This window comes from Hemiscyllium ocellatum, chromosome 9 (genome assembly GCF_020745735.1).
Source record: "Hemiscyllium ocellatum isolate sHemOce1 chromosome 9, sHemOce1.pat.X.cur, whole genome shotgun sequence".
Classification (NCBI taxonomy): domain Eukaryota; kingdom Metazoa; phylum Chordata; class Chondrichthyes; order Orectolobiformes; family Hemiscylliidae; genus Hemiscyllium; species Hemiscyllium ocellatum.
Genome location: NC_083409.1, coordinates 21,435,989 through 21,463,207, shown reverse-complemented (window position 1 = coordinate 21,463,207; position 27,219 = coordinate 21,435,989). Strand labels below are relative to the sequence as shown.

Below are 27,219 nucleotides of genomic sequence, written 5' to 3'. Positions count from 1 at the left end.
CAGGCCCCCCAACAGCAGCAGGGAGATGGAAGAAAGCATAGGTCGGCAGATTTTGGAAAAGTGTGGACGTAGTAAGGTTGTTGTAATGGGTGAACTTAATTTTCCCAATGTTGCTTGGAGCCTCCTTCGAGCAGAAGATTTGAATGGAGCTGTTTTTGTAAGATGTGTTCAGGGGGGTTTCCTAACTCAATACGTTGACAGGCCGACGAGGGGGGAGGCCATTCTAGACTTGGTGCTTGGAAACGAGCCGGGGCAGGTATCAGATCTTGTGGTGGGAGAGCATTTTGGTGATAGTGACCACAACTGCCTCACATTCTACATAGCTATGGAGAAGGAGAGGATTAGGCAAAATGGGAGGATATTTAACTGGGGAAGAGGAAACTATGATGCGATTAGACATGAGTTAGGAAGCATGGATTGGGAGCAATTGTTCCACGGTAAAGGCAGTATAGACATGTGGAGACTGTTTAAGGAACAGTTGTTGCAAGTGATGAATAAATATGTCCCTCTGAGACAGGCAAGAAGTGGTAAGATGATGGAACCTTGGATGACGAGAGCGGTGGAGCTTCTCGTCAAAAGGAAAAAGGTAGCTTACATAAGGTGGAGGAAGCTAGGGTCAAGCTCAGCTACACAGGATTACAGGCAGGTGAGGAAGGAGCTTAAAAATGGCCTGAGGAGAGCCAGGAGGGGGCATGAGAAAGGCTTGGCAGAACGGATTAGGGAGAACACAAAGGCATTTTACACTTATGTGAGGAATAAGAGAATGGTCAAAGATCAGGGATGGCATAGGGAATTTGTGTGTGGAGTCTGAGGAGGTAGGGGAAGCCCTAAATGAGTTTTTTTGCTTCTGTCTTTACGAAAGAAACAAACTTTGTAGTGAATGAAACCTTTGAAGAGCAGGTGTGTATGCTGGAATGGATAGAGACAGAGGAAGCTGATGTGCTGAAAATTTTGTCAAACATTAAGATTGACAAGTCACCTGGCCTGGACCAGATTTGTCCTCGGCTGCTTTGGGAAACGAGAAATGTAATTGCTTCGCCACTTGCGAAGATCTTTTCATCCTCGCTCTCCACTGGAGTCATATCTGAGGATTCCTCTAAAATCTGATTGAAGATTCCTCTTCAAGAGAGGAAATAGGGAAATCCCTGGCAATTACAGACCAGTAAGTCTCACATCTGTCATTGCAAGGTGTTAGAAAGGATTCTGAGGGAGAGGATTTATGACCATCTGAAAGAGCATGGTTTGATTAAATGCAGTCAACACGACTTTGTGAGGGGCAGGTCATACCTCACAAACCTTATCGAGTTCTTTAAGGATGTGACTAGAAAAGCTGATGAGGGTCGAGCTGTGGATGTGGTGTATATGGATTTCAGCAAGGCATTTGATAAGGTTCCCCATGGTAGGCTCATTCAGAAGGTCAGGAGGAATGGGATTCAGGGGAACATAGCTGTCTGGATACAGAATTGGCTGGCCAACAGAAGACAGTGAGTGGTAGTAGAAGGAAAATATTCTGCCTGGAAGTCTGTGGTGAGTGGTGTTCCACAGGGCTCTGTCCTTGGACCTCTATTGTTTGTAATTTTTATTAATGACTTGATGAGGGGATTGAAGGATGAGTTGGCAAGTTTGCAGATGACACAAAGGTTGGAGGCGTCGTTGACAGTATAGAGGGCTGTTGTAGGTTGCAGCGGGACATTGACAGGATGCAGAGATGGGCTGAGAGGTGCCAGATGGAGTTCAACCTGGATAAATGCGAGGTGATGCATTTTGGAAGGTCAAATTTGAAAGCTGAGTACAGGATTAAGGATAGGATTCTTGGCAGTGTGGAGGAACAGAGGGATCTTGGGGTGCAGATACATAGATCCCTTAAAATGGCCACCCAAGTGGACAGGGCTGTTAAGAAAGCATATGGTGTTTTGGCTTTCATTAACAGGGGTATTGAGTTTAAGAGTCGTGAGATCTTGTTGCAGCTCGAGAAACTTTGGTTAGACCGCACTTGGAATACTGCGTCCAGTAAGAAAGATGCGGATGCTTTGGAGAGGGTTCAGAGGAGGTTTACCAGGATGCTGCCTGGACTGAAGAGCTTATCTTATGAGGAGAAGTTGACTGAACTCGGACTTTTTTCATTGGAGAAAAGGAGGAGAAGAGGGGACCTAATTGAGGTATACAAAATAATGAGAGGCATAGATAGAGTCGATAGCCAGAGACTATTTCCTGGGCAGAAATGACCAACACGAGGGGTCATAATTTTAAGGAGGAAAGTATAGAGGGATGTCAGAGGCAGGTTCTTTACACAGAGTTGAGAGAGCATGGAATGCGTTGCCAGCAGCAGTTGTGGAGACAGGGTCATTGGGACATTTAAGAGACTCCTGGACATGCACATGGTCACAGAAACTTGAGAGTGCATACATGAGGAGCAGTGGTCGGCACAACATCGCGGGCTGAAGGGCCTGATCTGTGCTGTACTGTTCTATGTTCTATGGTGATATATTTCCAAGACAGAATAGGATGCAACTTGCGAGCTTCCATGTATCTTCTGCCCTTGTCCTTCTCGGAGATAAACAGATTGAGGCTTTGAACGGTACTGTCAAAGCCTTGGTGATATACAATAACGCATCTTGTAGATGATTCACACTGCTGCTACTGAGCAGTGGTAGCGGAGGCAGTGAATGTTGAAAATCTTGGATGGTGTTAGGCATTCATACTGTCTTTGGAGCTGCACTGATTCAGACAAATGGAATATATTCTAGGGACTCCTGACTTGTGCGCTGAAGATGGGGGACAGCTTCAGAGGAATTAGAGGACAATACTCAATGCAGAGTTACCAAACTCGAACCTGTAGCCATAGTATTTATATGGACTCAGAGTCAGAGAGTCACGAAAACAGACCCTCTTTCCAACCAGTCCATGCCAAATATAATCTCAAACTAGACTAGTCCCATCCGCCTGCTCCTGGTCCATATTCCTCCAAACCTTTCATTTTCATGTAGTTATCCAAATTTCTTTTAAATGCTATAATTGTACCCATATCCACCACTTCCTCAAAGTTCATTCCACATGCAAACCACCCTCTGTGTAAAAACAAAATTGCAGGCCCCCCACCCCCAACTTTTTTAAAACTTTCTCCTCGCACCTTAAAAGTGTGCCCCCTGGTTTTGAAATCCCCCACCCTCAGGAAAAGACAACCACCATTAAATCCATCTATACTGTTCATAAGTTTATAAACTTCTCTCGTTGATTAGATTCAGTTTCTGGTCTGTCCACAAAATGCTGATGGGGGAGGTGCGATTCAGTAATGGTAATGCCATTATCAGTCAAGAGAAATCATTAATTTTTTCTTGTTGGAGGTAGTCACAGCCTGGCACAAAACAGCATTCAGCATTCCAATAGAAATCCAATGCTAGGGAAGAGTTAATTGTATATCAAAGGCATAAAGGAAGTTTGCTTTCACCTGACAAGCGAGATAACCTGGTTGAGAAATAGCACTGCTCAAGATCTTCAAAGTGAGCAGTTAATCGCTTGCGCCGAGAGGCCAATGTGTTGTTGTACCAGGTTTGCCTTTTTCCCTGCAAATATAATAGGTTGATTCAAAAAGTAGACACTGGAATTACAACATACAGGTTAACATGTTATTCTGCTGATCCAGCCACTCCATTGTTTAACCTGCATTCAACTAACCTTCCCAAACACTTTCACGATATGACAGAGGGGAAATCCAAACAGTTTGCAATAAGAAGCTCCTTAAACAGTGGAACTGTCCCAAAGTGCTTTACAGCAGCCACCATCGAACAACATGTCACAATTCACAGGTGAAGTCAAGGTGACCTGACACTTGGTGCAAGAGATAGGTTTTAAGAAGCATTATGAAAGGGGTAGGCACACACAGAATCTAAGGATGGTTCTAGCACAAGAGGCCATTCATCCCTCAAACCCATAATAGCCATCTGCAAGAACAATTCAGCTTCTCCAACTTCGTTGCATAGAAAAAAAAAGACTAGAAATGAACAAAATAGAACTTAATCCCTACAGTGTGGAGACAGGCCATTTGGCCCAACAAGTCCACATTGACCCTCTGAAGAGTATCCCAGCCAGGTCCATTCCCCTATCCCATGAAGTTACATTTCCCCTGACTAGTGCCCCAAACCTGTAGATCCCTGAACTCTGGGCAATTTAGCATGGCCAATTCACCTAACCTGCACATCTTTGGATTGTGGGAGGAAACCGGAGCACCCGGAGGAAATCCAAGCAGGCACGGGGAGAATGTGCAAACTCCACGCGGACAGTCACCCAAGGCTGGAATTGAACCCGGGTCCTTGGCATATAAGGCATCAGTGCTAACCACTGAACCATCTTGCTGCCCATTCTTGATTGTATATTCTATATAATAAGAACAGCCAGAAAAATTCCTCCGACCCACTGTGCCAGTGTTTATGCATTATTCTTTTGTTCTTTCATCTAAATCCAGCGTAACCCTCTGCTTCCTTCTCCCTTACGTGCTTGTTAGATTTCCCCTTTAAACACATCAATTTTCTTCACCACCATTCCTTGTGGAAACAGGTTCCACACTCACTATTCTCCAGATAAAAACTTTTCTTCTGAATTTCCTGTTGGATCTCTTGGGTGACATCTTTCCACCCGAGTGCTCTGAAGAGGTCTTACTTAAAATATCTCATCTAGAAATATAGCACCTGCAGCAATGCAGTGCTCCCTTAGTACTGTGATAGAATGCCAGCCTGAACCTTTGTGCTCATGCCTTGCAGCTGACTTAAAACCTGAAGCTTGTAACGTGAAGGTGATGGGGCTACAAACTGCCACAGTGGACACTAGTCTTCTGCGTCCTTGACCTTTCCATCAAAGGGGATGGCTTATTTTCATCTGTTATCATTTTGAATAACACAATCAAATCTTGTTCACACTGTCCACTGAAGTTCATTGTTGACACAGTCATCTCATATGCTTTCTACAGCCTCTCTAATACCTTTACACATCCTTCCGAAAGTGAAGGATGAATGGAGTATGTGACCTTCAACTTGTTTGGTTTAATCATTAGCCGATGATCTGGTTTCCATGGAGACCAGAGGTGCAAAGCAAACCCTAGTACAATCCAAGTGTCAGATATACACCCAAAAACAAAGGCAGATACAGCTAGTCTTCTTTTATGCAGACCTACACAGTCACAGAGCGACAGACAGAGCGACAGACACGGGGGGAGGGAATAGTCAGAGGGTGGGACAGTCAGCAATGCTGCTCAATCAAGATGGCAGGAAGCTATCACAGAGTAGAATGGGGAGAATGCACTCTCCATTTGTAGAGACAGCTGTGATCAGAAGCACTTAGCAATGTGATTTCTGAAAGTACTCTGCAAAATCTAACAAGTATAACAGGGAGAAGACTATGTTCCAATGCCAAGAGGGAACTGTGACTTAAAAAATGAGACAAGTTCTGCTGGGAGATCAGCACAATGAACTAATGTGGTATGGATAATTGGGCTGTGAAAAGGTCCCAAGGTGGGGATGGATTGAAGCCAAAGGGTTTAAAAACAAAAATGGAATTTGGAGAGAACCTAAATGGAGTGACCACTCATTAGTCATGGCAGACTCCAGCGGGGTGGGACCATAATCTCAAATGACAATCCAGTGCAGGAGTTGAGCAAGTGGGACACTATCAGAAGTGATTCTTTTGAGTGTGATCATTAACCAAGGTCTACCAATCAGTTTTCGGGTAGAAGTAAACATTCCCATGAGAATTTCTCTATAGTAACATAAACTGAACATAGCATCCAACCTGTAGACCACTCATGGTACTGCAACAGTTCAATAATCCAAACATTCTGATCATTCAGTAACATTCCTCCAAGCAACTTGTAGCAGCACTCCCTGTTGAGTTAACTCCTGGACTGTAACTTCATCAAAACATTATTACTGTTCATTCAGAATATACAAATATAGAAAACCCCCATTCCCAGCTCACCTGCGAACTTCCACTAAAGCCGGGAGGCTGAGAATATTCTGTAGAATCTATAATGCTGAACAAGACAGAATATAAACAATTATGGTCAGCAGCTGAAACAGTTGCATTGTATTCATTTATCATAGAACATAGTTCTATTTAAAGACAGAACACTGCAATGCCGAGTTATAAAGGCAGTGTCTTTTGGTTTTAATGGATTTTTGATTGTGAGCTGAAATAGAGAAAAAAATAAAAACTAAGGATTGCAGGAAGATTTACTCCAGTTGTTCAATGCAAGGAACCTAACATTGATGTTAATTACAGTTTACCGAGGTACCAGTGCAAACCAGTAGTAGAAAGTTCACAGATGAGATGCAGCCAAGGGCTGTGAACACATGGAGATTCAGCTGAAAATAAGTGGTTGACCAGTGGCCCCAGTTATTAACGTGAAGGCCTTTTGACTGCCAGCAATGGGAAATTGGTTCTCACATAACTCAAAGCATGAGGCTGTGAACACCTCATGAAGAAGTCATGAGATATTCAAACACTGAGAAATGGTCATTATTTTCTGGAGTAAAAAACCCATTAAGCTTGAAGAAAGTAATTAAGTCAAAAACTATTTATAAAGTGTGAATCAGTAAGCCCGTTCCTCTTGCAAAGTGAAAGGATTGCTAGAAGGAAGTTTGAGAATCTGATCAGGACAACAATCACCTCAGCAAATCCTGTGAACAAAAAAACCACCAAACTGCTTCCCCAATCTTTCCCTTAACTCAGATAGGCAAGAGGTGACGGAGGGACAGGCAAAGCTGTTACCTGTAACTCGAACCTATTTGTTTATAATGAGTACTAATTCTTGTCAAGTACAGAAACCTGGTCTGTGCTTCCTGTCAACCTGGGTCAAAAGGGCAGGCAGGGTAGTTCTTAGTTAAAAACACAAATGTCACAACCCAAACAGAGCCCATAGATCCAGGACATGTTCTATAAAGTTAAAGTGAGATTCGGATTAGTCATTAAAGGGGAGATGCAAAGAGAATAGAATTAGACTAGCACTGAGTGGGATATTAATGGTCAAAGACGGTTGAAATAAGAGAAATGAAACAGAGTATATAGTTGTCTTGGCTGTACCTAAACCACAAAGGGACTGATTTTGTAACACGGTCCACTTATGCAATTGAGAGGATTTAAGCTAATTTAGCAGCGAGAGAGAAGTAGGTGGTTATATCAGATAGGAATACTAAGTTGCACAATGCTGGGGAGACAGGCAGCACAAGCAAGAAAAAGTAAATTACGTAGATTCACAAAGTTTAAGAAAGGGTTAATGTGCATGCATGTGACTGCACAGAGTGCTTTAGGAAAGATTGCTAAGATACCAACACACGTGGAAATATGACATTGCAGCTCTGAGAGAGACCTGATGCACTGACATTCAGGACTAGGTGATAACATTTATGCACACAGTATGGAGACAGTAAGGACTAGATATTCTGGAAGTCTGAGTCAACACGTGGGAGGCTGGAAAAGCACAGCAAACTCCTCGGATGCTGTCCAAACTGCCCACTTCCCCAGCTGATCAAGATCACGGTACAACTTCTATTAACCTTCTTCACAGTCCACGACACACGCTAATTTAGTTTCATTGGCAAACTTACCAATCATGCCTTGGACATTCTCATCCAAATCATTGATATAGGTAACAAATAGTACCCCAACACCAACCCAAGGCACTCCAGTAGTCACAGGCTTCCAGTTCAATAAGCATCCTTGCACTATTACCCGCGGCTTCCTACCATCAGGCCAATTGGGTATTTAATTTCCAGTTCCCCTTTGATGCCAATCAATCTAACCTTGCACAGCAGCCTAGCGTGTGAAACCTTATCAAAGGCCTTACTGAAAGCAACATAAGACTACACCTACCGTCCAAAGGCAATTTTTAAAATCCAATCTAACAATATTTCACTACCTCCAATTTGTGAACCAGTCTTTTGACAAAATACTACACAAAGAAAATTCAATTAGGTTAGTCAAACAATCTGCCCTGTGCAAGTCCATGCTGGCTCTCCTCAATTGATTCAAAACTCTCAAAGCGCTGGTTGGAATTTTCTTCCCTCGATTGTTCTGATTTTCTGAAAATTTGCCCACCATCAATATTAAAGTGACTAGTCTGTCGTAATGAGGAACGGCCTCACAACCTTTCTTGAACAAGGCAGCCACATGTGCCACTATCCAATCCTTCTGTTTATTGGAAAGGTTGGAAGATAATCGCAAGCCCTTGCCACTTCATTTAGCAACATTTTAAAGTTCACCATCCAAATCGGGTGGCTTAACCACTAATCATATCCATTATTTTTTAAAAGGACGTACCCGTAGATTTTCACACCTCAACCTTTTTTGTATTCATTTGTGGGATTTGGGTGTCGCTGGCTGGCCAGCATTGATAGCCCATCCTTAGTTGCCCTTAAGGTGGTGGTGGCAAACTGCTTTCTTGAATCGCTGCAGCCCACTTGCTGTGGGTTCACTCACAATGCCATTAGGGAGGAAATTCCAGGATTTTGACCCAATGACTGAGAAGGAATGGCTGTACATTTCCAAGTCAGAGTGTTGAGTGGCTTGGAGGGGAACTTGCAGGTGGTGGTGTTCCCAAGTCGTGCATTTGGAAGGGGCGGTCTAAGGATCCTTGGTGAACTTCTGCAGTGCATCTTGTAGATAATACACACTGCTGTTACTAAGCGCCGGTGGTGGAGGGATTGAATATTTGTAGATGTGGTGCTTTGTCCAGGATGGTACCAAGCTTCTTGAGTATTGTTGGAGCTGCATCCACCCAGGCAAATGAGGAGTATTCCATCACACTCTTGCTTTATGCCTTGTGGATGGCTGATACCCCACAGTCTATCAGGTGGTGAGTTAATCGCTGCAGTGACTCTAGTCTCTGACCTGCTCTCGTACACTGTGTTTATGTGGTGAGTCCAGTTGAATTTCTGGTCAATGGTAACCCCAAGGTTGTTGACACCGAGGGATTCAGTGATGGTAATACTGTTGAATGGCAAGAGGCAGTGGTTAGTGTCTCTTATTGGTGATGGTCATTGTCTGGCATTTGTGTGGCATGAATATTACTTGCCACTTGTTGGCCCAAGACTGGATACTGTCCAGATCTTGGTACATTTGAGCACAGACTGTTTCAGTATGAGGAGTAGCGAATGGTACTGAACACTCTGCAGTCATCATTGAACATCCCCATGACAGAGGGAATGTCATTGATGAAACAGCTGGATTGTTGGGCCTCAGGCACTACCCTGAGGGACTCCTGCAGAAATGTCCTGGAGCTGAGGTGACTGACCCTCCATAACCATCTTCCCTTGGGTTAGGTGTTATTCTAACCAGCAGACTGTTTGCCCCTGACACCCATTGATTCCACTTTCGCCAGGGCTCCTTGATGCTATAATCGGACAAATGCAGCCTTGATGTTAAGGGCTGTCACTCTCGCCTCCCCTCTGAAATTCAGCTCTTTTGTTCATGTTTGAACCAAGGCTGTTATGAGATCAGGAGCTGAGTGACACAGGCGAAACCCAAACTGAATGTCAATAAGCTGAGTGGTTGATACTTGATGACCCCTTCCATGACCTTACCGATTATGGAGATTAGACTTATTGTGTGGTAATTTGCTGGGTTAGATTTGTCTTGGTTTTTGAGTACAGAACATACCTGGGCACTTTTCTGCAATGCCAGTGTTGTAACTACTGGAAGAGGTTGACTAAGGGAACCGCAAGTTCTGGAGCACACGTCTTCAGTATAATTGCCGGAAATGTTATCAGGGCCCATTGCCTTTGCAGTATCCAGTGCCTCCAGCTGTTCCTTGATATCACGTGGAGTGAATTGAATTGGGTGGAGACTGGTATCTGTGACGCTGGAGACCACTGGAGGAGCCCAAGATGGATTATCCAGTCAGCACTTACGACTGAAGGTTGCTGCGAATGCCTCAACCTTATCAAATGTTTCTGCAGCTGGCAGGTTAGTAAGGACAAGGTATTCCTCTTGTTGGTTCCTTCACAGTTAGATCCTTTAGGACCCGGCCAGCTCGATCAGATCGACATTGAAATCCCCCACCCAGAGTACATTTTGCGTCCTTGACACCCTCAGTGCTTCCTCCAAGTGTCGTTCAACATGGAAGATCACTGATTCATCAGCTGAAGGAGGACAGTACGTGGTAACCAGGAAGAGGTTTCCTTGCCCATGTTTAACCTGAAGCCAGGAGACTTCATGGGGTCCAGAGCTGATGTCAAGGACTCTCAGAGCAACTCCCTCCTGACTGCATACACTGTGCTAGCACCTTTGCTGGGTTTGTCCTGCCAGTGGGACAGAACATATCCAGGGATGGCAACGGTGGTATCTGGAGTGTTGTCTGTAAGTTATGATTCCGTAAGAATGATTACGTCAGGCTGTTGCTTGACTAGTCTGTGAGACAGCACTCCCAATTTTGGCACTAGCCCGCAGATGTTGGTAAGGAGGACTCTGCATGGTCGACAGGGCTGATTGTGTTTTTGCTGTTGTCTTTTCCAGTTCCAAGGTCGATGCTTGAAAGTGTACTCCTTTACCTTGTTACTTATTCCAAAGCGCATTTCACTCATCCTGAAAGGGTGGTAGAGGTAGGAACCATCAGCATTTTAGTAGGGTGTAGACAAACACGAAGCACTGTAGTATACGGGGTTACAACCAACTGCAGGACAATGGCACTCGAGTAAATAGGTGCTTCATGATTGGCATGGACACAATGGGCTAGGGGGCTTATTTTTGTGCTGTCAAGCTATGTCCCTTGAAGGTAACATGGAATTTGGAACAAAAACAGATTAGCCTGGTATTGCAGGGTTGAGACATAAATGGTCCACGAAAAGATTGTTTGAACTGGATAATGTTGCAGGTGACAGTCATTGACACACATTAGTCTAATCTTTTCCTGCTGATCTGCGACAATCCAGTTTGCAGAATTTGTTTCAAGTCATTTTCCTTGTTTCAAGAACAGAAAATCCATGCTATGGATCAGACAGAACATCCTGAACAGTGCTCTCTACCAAATCTCCACAGCCTCGAGTTGTAAACAAACGGTACACCTCAAAACCCCCACATCCTCCACTTGCTCCTCAGCAGGAGTTGTACATTCAATCCCCACAGGCTACATCATGAGAGATTCCATCACATTTGAGCCTCATCAAAACGGAAGGAAATTAGATTTATTTGCTGAGAAAGATGCAGTGAGTCAAGAACATTTTTCATGATTTCAGGTTTAGCAATTTGACAAAATTAATTCAAATTTTTGCGTGTTATGAAGGGTTAGAAAACAGTTCACAAATAAAATGGAAAAAGTCAACAGTAAGCATGGAAGGCAGGGCATTATATCAACTAGAAAAGAATGCTGAATTAATGTCCCACCAGTTAAGATTTTAAAAGCACAGCATATTTAAGAACAAGTGATAATTAGGCAGGTTTCTGTAAAAAGTGTGGGAAATGGGGCGAATAGGTGGGAAATGGGTTGTTGGGATCGTGAAACAATATAAAGTGTCGTGTGGTGGGGTAGCTTCTCTAAACTTACCCATTGTTCCCATAAACTTTTACCCCTAATCACTGACACATCTATACTGGGAAAAATACTCATTATTCATTCTACCCAGGCATCTCAATTTTAAAACCCAATAGGTCACTCCTCTTTTTTTGATGATATGGAGGTGCTGGTGTTGGACTGGGGTGGACAAAGTTAAGAATCACAACACCAGGTTATACTCCAACAGGTTTATTTGGAAGCACTGTCTTTCAGAGTGCTGCTCCTTCATCAGGTAGCTGTGGAGCAGGACCATTAGACACAGGATTTATAGCAAAAGATCACAGTATGATGCTTATAATTAAAGTGATATATTGAACAAACCTAGATTGCTGTTAAGTCTTCCATTTTTAGAAAAGACTGCAGGTTTTAGCTCATTAATATGTAAATCCTAGAACCTCTTTCAAATCGCATTCGAGCCAACTTAAGGTTTTATTAAAAGAAGTGACAGCTCACACAATGCTGTTCCTTTGACAAGGTTATTCTGCCCTTAGGCAGAGGTGTCAAAATGTCTGAATTGGCAACTTTAATAACAGCTAACAGATACTGCCTAAGCCAACAATCAGAAAAGGCTTTCAGGTTTTGTTTTAAAACACTTGCGCAATGAAAGGAAAGTGGCCAGTTCAGGGTTTTTTTCCCCCGAGTTTTGGGTTAGATTTTAGCTGGGGTCCTTGTGGGCGGCACGGTGGCACAGTGGTTAGCACTGCTGCCTGACAGCGCCAGAGACCCGGGTTCAATTCCTGCCTCAGGCGACTGACTGTGTGGAGTTTGTACGTTCTCCCCGTGTCTGCGTGGGTTTCCTCCGGGTGCTCCGGTTTCCTCCCACAAAGATGTGCAGGTCAGGTGAATTAGCCATGCTAAATTGCCCGTAGCCTTAGGTAAGGGGTAAATGTAGGGGTATGGGTGGGTTGTGCTTCGGCGGGTCGGTGTGTACTGTAAGTAATCTAATCTAATCGAAACAGCTCCATGTTGATCCTCTCTCTCTCTCTCTAACATCTCTCTCCTGTAAGAACCTGTGTTTGAGTCTACCTCTACGTTGCACCAAATCCGAACACCTCTTTGTTAAGTTGCGTTTTTGTGTCAGTATGTATAAAAGTTATGTTATTCTAAATTCGGTTTTCTTTTGTTAGTGTGTAAATAAACTCTGTTTGGTTTAAAACAGAGTGGCTTGACCAACTGTGTCGCTCCCGGAATATTCACCTTACATCTGCTTAAAACAACTAGAAAAGTTAGGTTCTGGACTACTTTGTTAAAATACTTTGAGGGGTCTGGCCTGGTCCACAACACTGTGTGCAGGTCACCACATTTTCCAGGAACAATGTGGCTGTACCAGAAGGGATGCAGAGAGGATTCACCAGGATGATGGATCATTTTATCTAAAAGGAGAAGGTGGATAAGCTTGGGTTGTTTTCTTTTGAGTTGAGGGAGGACCTGGTTGAGGTATAGGAGATGTACGGCATGGACAGGGTGAACAGAAAACAACAGTTCCCCTTAAAGAGTCAATAACATTGAGTGCCTGGCAGGACACCGTTCCATGTAAGGTTGAGGGAAGATTCAACTGGTTGAGAAACCGATTGCACCTACTGGGAAATATTTAAAGAAATCAGTCCTCCTATGTTTTCTGGATTTGGCAATCTATTCTCAAGTACCAGTTGCTGATCGAAATACACCGAGAAGGTTGGTGACCAATACCTGTTCGAAGGAGATGGCGCTTCAAACTGTGGCACAGTGCTATCCAGGTTCGGCACATGAGTCGATTCACTGACAGGAGAATATAGGCCAGCCGTCTCATTAAACATCAGTCCCTGCAAGACAGCCGCATGTTAGTACTGAAAACTATAGCCTTTTCTAATTTAAGTGACTGAACAATGGCGTCACTCCAGACACACTACTTTGTCTACTCAACATCTCAGTTCACACCACCAGTCTAACACACACTAGAACTGGACAGGTCAATACACAAAAGATTATGAAATACAAGTGTTTGAGAATCGAGAAGTAAACAATTTTTAATCTCCCTCTTAGTTCATTCTCATGCTTCCTGAAGAAATCTCATCAGAAAACTCATTTGGTTGAAGGAAAATAATGTTTAACTCACTTGATGAGCTAAGACTGGGTCTCCATGTGGGACCTCTGTATACAAGTGGACCGGGACAATCAGACTGGTAGCAGACCTCAAGAATATAAATTCGTGAAAGGTCTACAAATTATGTTTCGAGCAGGTTGTGGTAGAGCCCACAGTGACTGCTCACCCATGGAATAAAAAGGACAATAGTAACATGGATGCAGAATTAGTTGACTGACAGCAAAAAAAAAAGTAGCGGTTAATTGATGCTTCTTAGACTGGAGAAATGTTCTGCAGTACTTGATCAAATAATTTTGTCCAGAATTACTGTTTCCAGAAACTTGCCCATCATCCATAGCTTGTTGTTTCTAGGCTTATGTTTGGCCCTTTTTTTTGAACAAAGGCATGACACCTGCAATTCTTCCATTCCCTGGCATCCTCACTGAATCAAAATAAACTAAAATTATTGCCTGTGCCTCTGCAATTTCCACAGTCACTTCCTTTAGTAGACTTCAATTCATCTGATCTGATTCTGGTACCTTATCAATTTTAAGTATAAGACAGCCTATTCAATAGTTCATCAATTTTAAATGCTTCCAGTGGATTAATTATTCCCCCCACCCCCCCAACCCCCCCCCCACCCCCCCCACCACCTTCACTTACGTCCTTGGTACAGAAAGATGCCAAGTATTCACTTAGTAACTCAGGCTTGCCCTCTGCCTCCCTGAACCCTGCCTGGCCAGTTTTATCTGAGCTCTTTGATGCCATTTTAGGTCAATGCTGCCTTCATGTCAAGGATAGTCCCTCTCGCTGCAACTCAGGAGTTCAGTTCTTCTGGCCACAATTGGTTCAAAGCTTGTAACCGTAGAATAGACTATAGAATCACTACAGTGCAGATGGAGGCCATTCAGTCCATTGAGTGTGCACCAACTCTCTGAAGAACATTCCAGCCCTCTACATTCTCCTCGAAACACTACACTTACCGCAGCTAACCCATCTAGCTTACAAAAACTGGACACCGCAGGACAATTAACATAGTCAATCCACCTAACCTGCATGCCTTTGGACTGTGGGAGGAAACCCATGCAGGATACAGGGAGAATATGCAAGCTTCATGCAGTCACCTAAGGCTGGAATCAAACCCAGGCCACTGGCACTGTGAGGCAACAGTGCTCATTGTTGAGCTACCAAACCGCCATATCAGGGGCGGAATGGGTTTGCTGGAACACAAACATATCATAGTGAGCGAATATTGTTTAATACTCCTGCTAATGACACCTTCAATCTTTATGGCTTTACAACAGGAAACATTATTTGACAAATCGGTTTGAGTTTCTTGATGATATAGCTTGGAGTGGATAAAGAGGAACCAGTAGAGTAGTAAACTTGGATTACCAAAGCTCATTTGATCAGGTGCTGTGCAAAAGGAGTTGGGTATAATATATCAACAGGAGCCAACAGACAGCAATCAAACAGCAGGATAATAAGGGAGGAGCTGACTAAGATCGGTACTGAGGCCTCAGCTACATACAATCTACATTAATAACTTAGACATTGAAAGAGAAGAACAAAGTCTGCTGACAATGCAAAGCTAAGCGTGAATGTAAGCTGCAAAGGTTTGCAAAGTGAAAGACTGATGAAAGTGAGAATATGTTCTGTCTAACTACAGTAGGTTCAATTCTGAGTGAAGGCACACCACCTGACCAGTGTGAACTAGTTGCACTTTTTCCAATAAAGACCTTAATAAATGTCTTCAATCAATAATTAACATTACAAACCTCCACTCGTTTAATGTCTTCTTCAAGAACATTCAGCTCTTTCTGTAACTGGTCCAGTTGCTAGGAAAGGAAGTCAGAGATGTTAATGTTTGAAAGAAATCCTTCGAACGAAGTTTCCCTGAAAAGTGCTGTTCCACACTTGCAGTCACAATGTAGTAAACAGCTAAACTGGACACAGTGAGATCCCACAAAAAGCAAGGCACATTTATGCTTCCTGCTCTTTTTGCATGAGTGGCAATGGAAACCTGAGAGATTAGGCCTGAGTTTAACCTCTCACCAAAAAAAGGAGACATTGCTGGGAGCATCTACATGTATTTTGTACTCAACAGATTGTACAATGGGATTTGAATCTGCAACCTTCTGGCTGAAAGGCCAGAGAATACCAACCAAACTGCTCACATCAAGAGCAATAACTTCACTTCAGCTCAAGCTAGCCATAAGCTTGTTGTATATAAAAAGACATAACGTATTTAAAAAACCATGAAGACCAACCTCCTTCTTGTTCCTTTTCGCCTCCTGAAGAAACTCCATTAAGATCTGCAACTGGGCTGCCTGAGATTCCTAAATAGAAAGGATGCAGATATTACAAATGGTAATAACACATCACTTCCCAATGCCTGCTGGCCCTGTCAGAGACTACTTTCTGTTTGAGGAATTTAAAGCGGGGGGGGGGGGGGGGAACCCAGATGCCTCCACACTCAGGAGGACAAATGCAGCACTGCGCCAGACAGAAAAGGTGGATGCAGGAAACAAGAAAGGCCCAGTCCATCATTCCTTCAGATTATGCCCAATCTGAAAATCACTCCATTCACTGTCCTGTTGGGTGCTGGAAATCTGAAATAAATAACACCTTCAAGGTCAGGAAATAATTCAGTGCAAATGACAAAGTGTTTGACAGGAGCATTATCTTCAAGAAAACTTCAAAAAGTTGGCAGATGACCAAAAGCTATAAAAAGAATGACTTCTTAGAGAACAGGGAAATAGCAGGATTTAGATAAGGAATAGTAGAGCTAAAGACAACAATATTGGAGTTACTAGAATGTTTAAAAAAAAGCCAGAAAGGAAGAAGCTTGATGAGTTGTGCTGCAGCAGGTGAGAGGATTGACAGCAGCAGTGGGAGCAGCGTGAGCGAGGAGAAGGGCGTTGCTGGGAAGGTAAATTCATCCGATAGACATGTACCTCGTGCATAGGCAGAAAGCATGCTGAGCAGGAGTGGAGGTGGGACGACGGAGTACGCGAGGTTTTATATTTGGGTGGTTGCTTTACCTGAAACACGAAGGTAGGGTCTCCCACCACCCTCCGCCTCGAACTAAAAAAAAAGTTCTGTGCACTGTTTGGTAAGGTTACTAGTTTTTTTTTCAATTGTTTCTTTGGGAATTAAGAACAGTGGGATATGGATGTCAGGACTGTTGAATGCTCCTCCTGTCGAATGCCAGAGATAAGGGTCACCACACGTGACCCCACTGACTTCATCTGTGGGAAGTGCACCCAACTTCACCTCCTCGGAAACCGCGTTAGGGAACTGGGGCTGGATGAACTTCGGATCATTCGAGAGGCAGAGGTGGTAATTGAGAGGAATTACAGGGCGATAGTCACACCTCAAGTACAAGAAATAGGTAGATGGATTACAATCAGGGGATGGAAAGGGAACAGATAGACAGTGTAGGGATCCCCTGTAGCCTTTGCCCTCAATAACAAGTATACCATTTTGGATACTGTTTTTGGGTTCGGGAGGGTGGGGTGGGTGGACAAGGGGACGGACCTGGGTGAGCCATGGAGTCTGGCACATGGTCAGTCTTTGTTGCTCATAAGAGAAGGGGGTGGGAGAAGAGGATTAGACATTGGAAACTCCATAGTTAGGGGAACAGACAGGAGATTCAGTGGGAACGAGACAGATTCGCGGTTGGTATGTTGCCTCCCAGGTACCAGAGTTTGTGATGTCTCAGATTGGGTTTTTGGGATCCTTAAGGAGGGGAGATGGAGCCGCCATGATCCACATAGGCACCAACACAGGGATGGGGATGTAAGGCAAAATTTCAGGGAGTCAGGGGTGGAAGCTTAGAGCTAGAACAAACAGTTATCATCTCTGGTTTGTTACCCATGCTACGTGCAGTAGCAAGGTGAGGAATAGGGAGAGAGAGCAGCTGAGCACATGGCTATAGAGATGGTGCAGGAGGCAGGGATTCAGATACCTGGATAATTGGGGCTTATTCTGGGGTAGATGTGACCTCTAAAACAGAATGGTTAACATTTGAACCAGAGGGGTACCAATATCCTGGGGGTGGGAACTTGCTTATGCTCTTTGGGAGGGGATAAGTTCAGCAGGGGGAGGGAACCTAAATTGTAGTTCCAGTGTACAGGAGGTTGAGAGTAGTGAGGTCAGCAATAAGGTTTCAAGGTCGTAAGAATGTATTGGCAGGCAAGAATGTGGTTTGAAGTGTGTCTATTTCAATGCCAGGAGTATCCGGAATAAGGTGGGTGAACTTGCAGCATGGGTTAGTAACTGGGACTTCAATGTTGTGGCCATTGTGGAGACATGGATACAGCAGGGACAGGAATGGCTGTTGCAGGTTCTGGGGTTTAGATGTTTCAGTCGGACCAGGAAAGATGGTAAAAGAGGGGGAGGTTTGGCATTGTTAGTCAAGGCCAGTGTTACAGAAAGGACATTTGAAAAGGACTTGCCTCCTGAGGTAGTATGGACTGAGGTTAGTAACAGGAAAGGAGAGTTCACTCTTTTGGGAGTTTTCTATAGGCCCCCGCAAAGACCCAGGAATGTAAAGAAAAGGATTGCAAAGATAGGAGCGAGAATAACAGGGTAGTCGTTATGGAGGACTTTAACTTTCCAAATATTGACTGGAAACACCATAGTCCGAGTACCTTAGATGGGTCAGTTTCTGTCCAATGTGTGCAGGAGGGTTTCCTAACACAATATGTAGACCGGCCAACTAGAGGCGAGGCCATATTACATTTGGTACTCAGTAACAAACCAGGTCAGGTGAGAGATTTAAGGTAGGTGAGCAGTTCAGTGGTAGTGACCACAATTCAGTTATACTTAATTTAGCAATAGAAAGGAATAGGCATATACCACAGGACAAGTGTTATAGCTGAGGGAAAGGCAATTATGATGTAATTAGACAAACTTTAGGATGCACAGGATGGGAAATGAAACTGCAGGGGATGGGCACAATTGAAGTGAGGAGCTTATTCAATGAACAGCTACTGCATGCCCTTGATAAGTACGTATCTGTCAGGAAGGCAGAAAGTGGTCTAGCGAGGGAGCCGTGGTTTACTAAAGAAGATGAATTGCTTGTCAAGAGGAAGCTTGTGTAAAGATGAAACATGAAGGCTCAGTTAAGGCCCCTGAGAGTTACAAGTTAGTCAGGAAGGACCTAAAGAGAGAGCCAAGAGGGGACAAGAGTCTCTGGCAGGTAGGTTCAAGGAAAATGCTAAAGCTTTCTATACGTATGTCAGGAATAAAAGAATGACTAGTGTAAGAGTAGTTGAAGAGTGTGGTGCTGGAGAAGCACAGCTGGCCAGGCAGCATCAGAGGAACAGGAGAATCGATGTTTCGAACATCAGCTTTTCACGAGGCTTATGCTTGAAACGTTGATTCTCCTGCTCCTCGAATGTTACATGACTGGCTGTGGTTTTCCAGCACCACACTCTTCGATTCTGTTCTCCCGCACCTGCAGTTCTCACTTTCTCCTTGGAGTAAGAGTAGGGTCAGTCAAGGGAGTAGTGGGAAGTTGTGCATGAGAACACGCTAAAAGAATATTTTTAGTCAGTATTCACAGTGGGAAAAGACAATGTTGTCAAGGAGAATACTGAGACACAGGCTATTAGACTAGATGGGATTGAGATTCATAAGGAGGAGGTGTTAGCAATTCTGGAAGGTATGAAAATCGATAGGTCCTAAGGCTGGATGGGATTTATCCTAGAATTCACTGGAAAGCTAGGGAGGAGATTGCAGAACCTTGGGCTTTGATCTTTATGTCATAATTGTCTACAGGAATAGTGCCAGATGACTGGAGGATAGCAAATGTTGTCCCTTTGTTCAAGAAGGGGAGTAGAGACAACTCTGCTAACTAAAGGCCAGAAAGCCTTACTTTGGTTGTGGGTAAAGTGTTGGAAAGGATTATAAGCAATAGGATTTATAATCATCTAGAAAGGAATAATTTGATTAGGGACTGTCAACATGGTTTTATAAAGGGTAGGTCGTGCCTCATAAACCTTACTGAGTTCTTTGAGAAGGTGACCAAACAAGTGGATGATGGTAATGCGATTGATGTGGTGTATATGGATTTCAGTAAGGCATTTGATAAGATTCCCCATGGTGGGCTATTGCAGAAAATCTAGAGGCATGGGATTCAGGGTGACTTAGATCAGAAATTGGCGAGCTGAAAGAAGGGTGGTGGTTGATGGGAAATGTTCATCCAGGGGTTCAGTTACTAGTGGTGTTTTTGGGGATCGGTTTTGGGGCACCTACAGTTTGTCATTTTCATAAATGACCTGGATGAGGGAGTAGAAGGATAGGTTTGTAAATTTGCGGGTGACACTAAGATCGGTGGAGTTATGGATTGTGCGGAAGGATGTTGCACGTTACAGAGGGACATAGATAAGCTGCAGAGCTAAACAAAGAGGTGGCAAATGGGAGTTTAATGCAGAAAAGTGGGAGGTGATTCACTTTGGAAGGAGTAACAGGAATACAGAGTACTGGGCTAATGTTAGTGTGGATGAGCGGAGAGATCTGTGTCCATTCACATAGATCCCTCAGAGTTGCCACCTAGTTTAGTAGGGTTGTTAAGAAGGCATACGGTGTGTTAGTTTTTATTGATAGCGGGATTGAGTTTCACAACCATGAGGTCATGTTGCAGCTGTACAAAATTCTGGAGCAGCTGCATCTGGAGTACACATGAACCTTGATTATCTGAATACCAATTATCCGAAGCAGATCTCAAGGTCCGAATAGAAACATTTAATCAAAGACGTAGTTCCAACACTGATCATGTCTTTGGTTTGCAGCGATTAAAAGTGAACTCGGCTTACTGAAATGTCTTGGACATTGATGGGAGCCCAGGCACTGTCCCCAGGGACTTCCCACCCTCCCCCTCTCTATCCCCACATTTCCCTGGAGTTCTACACAGGAGAGGACCTGAAACCCTACTTCCCCGGATAATTTCTCCAACATTGCCCGGTATAGGACAAAGATAGAACCTGTTAAAATATTGCAGTAAGAATTTTGTGTGCATGTGCGTGCTATTTGGAGACACTCTTACCCTCCCGCCAAAGGCAGCAGCAATCTTATTGATGGTGTCCAGGCCGGCTGCCCCCCATATGGATGCTAATGGAACAGTGTAGGGTAGATGCGCTTCAGATTGGTTTCACAGGTCGGCACAACATCATGTACTGCACCATAATGTTCTATGTTCTAAAGAAGTGCTGACAAATTAATTTGCAGAACTGAAGAGTAGTAGAAGTAGTAATGGATGAAGTGAAATTGATGGGGAGGAATTCTGGAGAGGGATTAAGAGGGCATTAATGTGATAAGTTGCCTGCCCTGGATGACCTGCATTCTGCATTGCTGATGAAAGTCGTGGTGGGGATAAGAGAAGACTCTGTTTTAACCTTGCAATCTTCCCTGGAATTGGAGTAGGAACAAAACTGAGTGCGGCAAACATGAAAATGGACAATCTTAAGAACTTACCAGTTAGTTAGTTTAAATTCAGTGGGTAAAGATTCCACAATAATAAAAATCGACAAGCAATTGGAGAGATTAAAGTTAACTGAGAGGCAAGACAGATTTGTAAAATAGTGCTGAAAACACAAAAACGTTGCAAAAGCTTTTCCATTTGCAACCATCAGTCCAAATACAAGAATGCCAAGTTTCCAATGATAAAAATTTATATCACAGGAGAAAAGGCCATTGATTGGTTGGCAATTTCAATCGGATTGGCATGGTAATCTGCACTTGATCAATCTTGGGCAGCACAGTGGCTCAGTGGTTAGCACTGCTGCCTCATAGCGCCACCTCGAGTGACTGTCTGTGTGGAGTTAGCAAATTCTCCCCGTGTCTGCGTGGGTTTCCTCCGGTTTACAAAGCAACAAGGAACTTGGGCTTCTTAAATAGAGACATCGAGTACACAAGTCAAAACGTAATGCTAAAGCTTTGGTTAGACTCCAACTAAAGGATTCTTTGGAGTTCTGACTCCCGCACGCTAGGAAAGATCAGAGGGCCCTTGAGACAGTGCGGGAGACATTGACCAAAATAAGGGATTTTCCTGACAAGCTGGAGAAGCTGGGGTTGTTCTTCATGGAGCAAAGCAGATTGAAGGGAGATTTGATCAAGACGGACAGGATTATAACAAATTTGGATAAAGTAGACAAGGAAAGCTTCTCCCATTGGCTGATGGTATAGGGGCGAGAGGAAGTTGAAGGTTTCGGTTGGAGACATGGTCAGGATGAGGGGAAGAACATTTTTAAACAGTAAATGCTAAGACCTGGAACACACCACAACCGAGATGGGGGTGACAGTGATGGAGTTGGATACAATGATTTCAAAAGGAAACTGGATGGACACTTGAGGGAAATAAACTTCCAGTGAAATAGAGACAGAGCCTGACTGGTTTGGCCTAAAGAGAGGGGGCGAGACACCGGCAGAGAGGGGGCTGAAGTACTGAAGTCATAAGCTGGATGTTCTATTTCTGTGCTGGTGGAGTTAACCGAGGTTTGAGCAGAGACTGCATCTTTAAATGAATACATAGCCGGCTCCTTAGCCAATGGAAGGCAATCAGTAATGGGGTTGTAGGTGAATGGGGTTTGGTACAAATTAGGGTATGGAGACTGTTTTGGATGATGAAAAAATGGCAGAGTGCACACAGCAGAGGCTATTCTGTCCATCTCTGCCATGCTGGTTCATTATTAAGGTTTCCAGTTCATTTGCTCTTTTTTTTAAAAAAGTACCTACCCAATTTTGTTTCATTATTGAATTTTGCTTCAGAGACCTCTCAAGGCAATGCCACATCACAGCAATTCACAGATTTAAAAGATTGTTCTCATGTCAGCTTTAACTGTTCTGCCAATAGTTTTGGATCTTTGTACCACTTTCTCATCTACTCTCTCAAAACTCTCCCCAGCCAGCCCTGCCAGCTGTAGCTCAGTTGGAAAACCTTCCTCAAAGTTGAGTTCAAGACCCACACCATGCATAGGGGCTCAGAAATTAAGAATGACACACTAACTCTGTAATTGAGGAAGTGCTAAACTTTCAGAGGCATTGCTTTTCTTGGATAAAAGGAAGGCCAGGCCTGTACTCTCAGACAGACACAAAAGCTCCCATGGCACAACATAGCAATCCCTGGTAAAGATCACACTGTGTGGGAATCGCAATGCTTGTCAGGGAATCAAAAGATGGTAATCCATTTACTGGATTAAGAATTTGAGAAAATCTAGAAAAAAAGAGTTTAAACCCTACTGGGGCAGCTGAGGGAATTTAATTACAAGTCAAAGCAAGATTGAGACACCGGCAGAGAGGGGGCGAGAGAGAGACAGGCAGAGGGCGAGAGACAGGGAGAGAGTGCGCGTGAGAGGGGCAGAGTGCGCGTGAGAGGGGCAGAGTGCGCGTGAGAGGGGCAGAGTGCGCGTGAGAGGGGCAGAGTGCGCGTGAGAGGGGCAGAGTGCGCGTGAGAGGGGCAGAGTGCGCGTGAGAGGGGCAGAGTGCGCGTGAGAGGGGCAGAGTGCGCGTGAGAGGGGCAGAGTGCGCGTGAGAGGGGCAGAGTGCGCGTGAGAGGGGCAGAGTGCGCGTGAGAGGGGCAGAGTGCGCGTGAGAGGGGCAGAGTGCGCGTGAGAGGGGCAGAGTGCGCGTGAGAGGGGCAGAGTGCGCGTGAGAGGGGCAGAGTGCGCGTGAGAGGGGCAGAGTGCGCGTGAGAGGGGCAGAGTGCGCGTGAGAGGGGCAGAGTGCGCGTGAGAGGGGCAGAGTGCGCGTGAGAGGGGCAGAGTGCGCGTGAGAGGGGCAGAGTGCGCGTGAGAGGGGCAGAGTGCGCGTGAGAGGGGCAGAGTGCGCGTGAGAGGGGCAGAGTGCGCGTGAGAGGGGCAGAGTGCGCGTGAGAGGGGCAGAGTGCGCGTGAGAGGGGCAGAGTGCGCGTGAGAGGGGCAGAGTGCGCGTGAGAGGGGCAGAGTGCGCGTGAGAGGGGCAGAGTGCGCGTGAGAGGGGCAGAGTGCGCGTGAGAGGGGCAGAGTGCGCGTGAGAGGGGCAGAGTGCGCGTGAGAGGGGCAGAGTGCGCGTGAGAGGGGCAGAGTGCGCGTGAGAGGGGCAGAGTGCGCGTGAGAGGGGCAGAGTGCGCGTGAGAGGGGCAGAGTGCGCGTGAGAGGGGCAGAGTGCGCGTGAGAGGGGCAGAGTGCGCGTGAGAGGGGCAGAGTGCGCGTGAGAGGGGCAGAGTGCGCGTGAGAGGGGCAGAGTGCGCGTGAGAGGGGCAGAGTGCGCGTGAGAGGGGCAGAGTGCGCGTGAGAGGGGCAGAGTGCGCGTGAGAGGGGCAGAGTGCGCGTGAGAGGGGCAGAGTGCGCGTGAGAGGGGCAGAGTGCGCGTGAGAGGGGCAGAGTGCGCGTGAGAGGGGCAGAGTGCGCGTGAGAGGGGCAGAGTGCGCGTGAGAGGGGCAGAGTGCGCGTGAGAGGGGCAGAGTGCGCGTGAGAGGGGCAGAGTGCGCGTGAGAGGGGCAGAGTGCGCGTGAGAGGGGCAGAGTGCGCGTGAGAGGGGCAGAGTGCGCGTGAGAGGGGCAGAGTGCGCGTGAGAGGGGCAGAGTGCGCGTGAGAGGGGCAGAGTGCGCGTGAGAGGGGCAGAGTGCGCGTGAGAGGGGCAGAGTGCGCGTGAGAGGGGCAGAGTGCGCGTGAGAGGGGCAGAGTGCGCGTGAGAGGGGCAGAGTGCGCGTGAGAGGGGCAGAGTGCGCGTGAGAGGGGCAGAGTGCGCGTGAGAGGGGCAGAGTGCGCGTGAGAGGGGCAGAGTGCGCGTGAGAGGGGCAGAGTGCGCGTGAGAGGGGCAGAGTGCGCGTGAGAGGGGCAGAGTGCGCGTGAGAGGGGCAGAGTGCGCGTGAGAGGGGCAGAGTGCGCGTGAGAGGGGCAGAGTGCGCGTGAGAGGGGCAGAGTGCGCGTGAGAGGGGCAGAGTGCGCGTGAGAGGGGCAGAGTGCGCGTGAGAGGGGCAGAGTGCGCGTGAGAGGGGCAGAGTGCGCGTGAGAGGGGCAGAGTGCGCGTGAGAGGGGCAGAGTGCGCGTGAGAGGGGCAGAGTGCGCGTGAGAGGGGCAGAGTGCGCGTGAGAGGGGCAGAGTGCGCGTGAGAGGGGCAGAGTGCGCGTGAGAGGGGCAGAGTGCGCGTGAGAGGGGCAGAGTGCGCGTGAGAGGGGCAGAGTGCGCGTGAGAGGGGCAGAGTGCGCGTGAGAGGGGCAGAGTGCGCGTGAGAGGGGCAGAGTGCGCGTGAGAGGGGCAGAGTGCGCGTGAGAGGGGCAGAGTGCGCGTGAGAGGGGCAGAGTGCGCGTGAGAGGGGCAGAGTGCGCGTGAGAGGGGCAGAGTGCGCGTGAGAGGGGCAGAGTGCGCGTGAGAGGGGCAGAGTGCGCGTGAGAGGGGCAGAGTGCGCGTGAGAGGGGCAGAGTGCGCGTGAGAGGGGCAGAGTGCGCGTGAGAGGGGCAGAGTGCGCGTGAGAGGGGCAGAGTGCGCGTGAGAGGGGCAGAGTGCGCGTGAGAGGGGCAGAGTGCGCGTGAGAGGGGCAGAGTGCGCGTGAGAGGGGCAGAGTGCGCGTGAGAGGGGCAGAGTGCGCGTGAGAGGGGCAGAGTGCGCGTGAGAGGGGCAGAGTGCGCGTGAGAGGGGCAGAGTGCGCGTGAGAGGGGCAGAGTGCGCGTGAGAGGGGCAGAGTGCGCGTGAGAGGGGCAGAGTGCGCGTGAGAGGGGCAGAGTGCGCGTGAGAGGGGCAGAGTGCGCGTGAGAGGGGCAGAGTGCGCGTGAGAGGGGCAGAGTGCGCGTGAGAGGGGCAGAGTGCGCGTGAGAGGGGCAGAGTGCGCGTGAGAGGGGCAGAGTGCGCGTGAGAGGGGCAGAGTGCGCGTGAGAGGGGCAGAGTGCGCGTGAGAGGGGCAGAGTGCGCGTGAGAGGGGCAGAGTGCGCGTGAGAGGGGCAGAGTGCGCGTGAGAGGGGCAGAGTGCGCGTGAGAGGGGCAGAGTGCGCGTGAGAGGGGCAGAGTGCGCGTGAGAGGGGCAGAGTGCGCGTGAGAGGGGCAGAGTGCGCGTGAGAGGGGCAGAGTGCGCGTGAGAGGGGCAGAGTGCGCGTGAGAGGGGCAGAGTGCGCGTGAGAGGGGCAGAGTGCGCGTGAGAGGGGCAGAGTGCGCGTGAGAGGGGCAGAGTGCGCGTGAGAGGGGCAGAGTGCGCGTGAGAGGGGCAGAGTGCGCGTGAGAGGGGCAGAGTGCGCGTGAGAGGGGCAGAGTGCGCGTGAGAGGGGCAGAGTGCGCGTGAGAGGGGCAGAGTGCGCGTGAGAGGGGCAGAGTGCGCGTGAGAGGGGCAGAGTGCGCGTGAGAGGGGCAGAGTGCGCGTGAGAGGGGCAGAGTGCGCGTGAGAGGGGCAGAGTGCGCGTGAGAGGGGCAGAGTGCGCGTGAGAGGGGCAGAGTGCGCGTGAGAGGGGCAGAGTGCGCGTGAGAGGGGCAGAGTGCGCGTGAGAGGGGCAGAGTGCGCGTGAGAGGGGCAGAGTGCGCGTGAGAGGGGCAGAGTGCGCGTGAGAGGGGCAGAGTGCGCGTGAGAGGGGCAGAGTGCGCGTGAGAGGGGCAGAGTGCGCGTGAGAGGGGCAGAGTGCGCGTGAGAGGGGCAGAGTGCGCGTGAGAGGGGCAGAGTGCGCGTGAGAGGGGCAGAGTGCGCGTGAGAGGGGCAGAGTGCGCGTGAGAGGGGCAGAGTGCGCGTGAGAGGGGCAGAGTGCGCGTGAGAGGGGCAGAGTGCGCGTGAGAGGGGCAGAGTGCGCGTGAGAGGGGCAGAGTGCGCGTGAGAGGGGCAGAGTGCGCGTGAGAGGGGCAGAGTGCGCGTGAGAGGGGCAGAGTGCGCGTGAGAGGGGCAGAGTGCGCGTGAGAGGGGCAGAGTGCGCGTGAGAGGGGCAGAGTGCGCGTGAGAGGGGCAGAGTGCGCGTGAGAGGGGCAGAGTGCGCGTGAGAGGGGCAGAGTGCGCGTGAGAGGGGCAGAGTGCGCGTGAGAGGGGCAGAGTGCGCGTGAGAGGGGCAGAGTGCGCGTGAGAGGGGCAGAGTGCGCGTGAGAGGGGCAGAGTGCGCGTGAGAGGGGCAGAGTGCGCGTGAGAGGGGCAGAGTGCGCGTGAGAGGGGCAGAGTGCGCGTGAGAGGGGCAGAGTGCGCGTGAGAGGGGCAGAGTGCGCGTGAGAGGGGCAGAGTGCGCGTGAGAGGGGCAGAGTGCGCGTGAGAGGGGCAGAGTGCGCGTGAGAGGGGCAGAGTGCGCGTGAGAGGGGCAGAGTGCGCGTGAGAGGGGCAGAGTGCGCGTGAGAGGGGCAGAGTGCGCGTGAGAGGGGCAGAGTGCGCGTGAGAGGGGCAGAGTGCGCGTGAGAGGGGCAGAGTGCGCGTGAGAGGGGCAGAGTGCGCGTGAGAGGGGCAGAGTGCGCGTGAGAGGGGCAGAGTGCGCGTGAGAGGGGCAGAGTGCGCGTGAGAGGGGCAGAGTGCGCGTGAGAGGGGCAGAGTGCGCGTGAGAGGGGCAGAGTGCGCGTGAGAGGGGCAGAGTGCGCGTGAGAGAGGGGGAGAGTGCGTGTGAGAGAGGGGGAGAGTGCGTGTGAGAGAGGGGGAGAGTGCGTGTGAGAGGGGGGAGAGTGCGTGTGAGAGAGGGGGAGAGTGC

General features: G+C 47.9%; 1 protein-coding gene across 2 annotated transcripts in view; it reads right to left on the bottom strand.

Annotated features, from left to right (window-relative positions):
- The window catches only part of cop1 (COP1 E3 ubiquitin ligase), a 121,525-nt gene that overhangs the window by 39,268 nt on the left and 55,038 nt on the right, over window positions 1–27,219 (bottom strand). For both annotated transcript variants that reach the window (XM_060829641.1, XM_060829642.1), the window contains exons 6-10: window positions 15,869–15,937; window positions 15,377–15,436; window positions 13,226–13,338; window positions 5,968–6,022; window positions 3,449–3,563 (exon numbers count right to left, since the gene is read on the bottom strand). In XM_060829641.1, coding sequence (XP_060685624.1) covers window positions 3,449–3,563; window positions 5,968–6,022; window positions 13,226–13,338; window positions 15,377–15,436; window positions 15,869–15,937 — 412 coding nt within the window. The remainder of the gene's footprint in view (window positions 1–3,448; window positions 3,564–5,967; window positions 6,023–13,225; window positions 13,339–15,376; window positions 15,437–15,868; window positions 15,938–27,219) is intronic.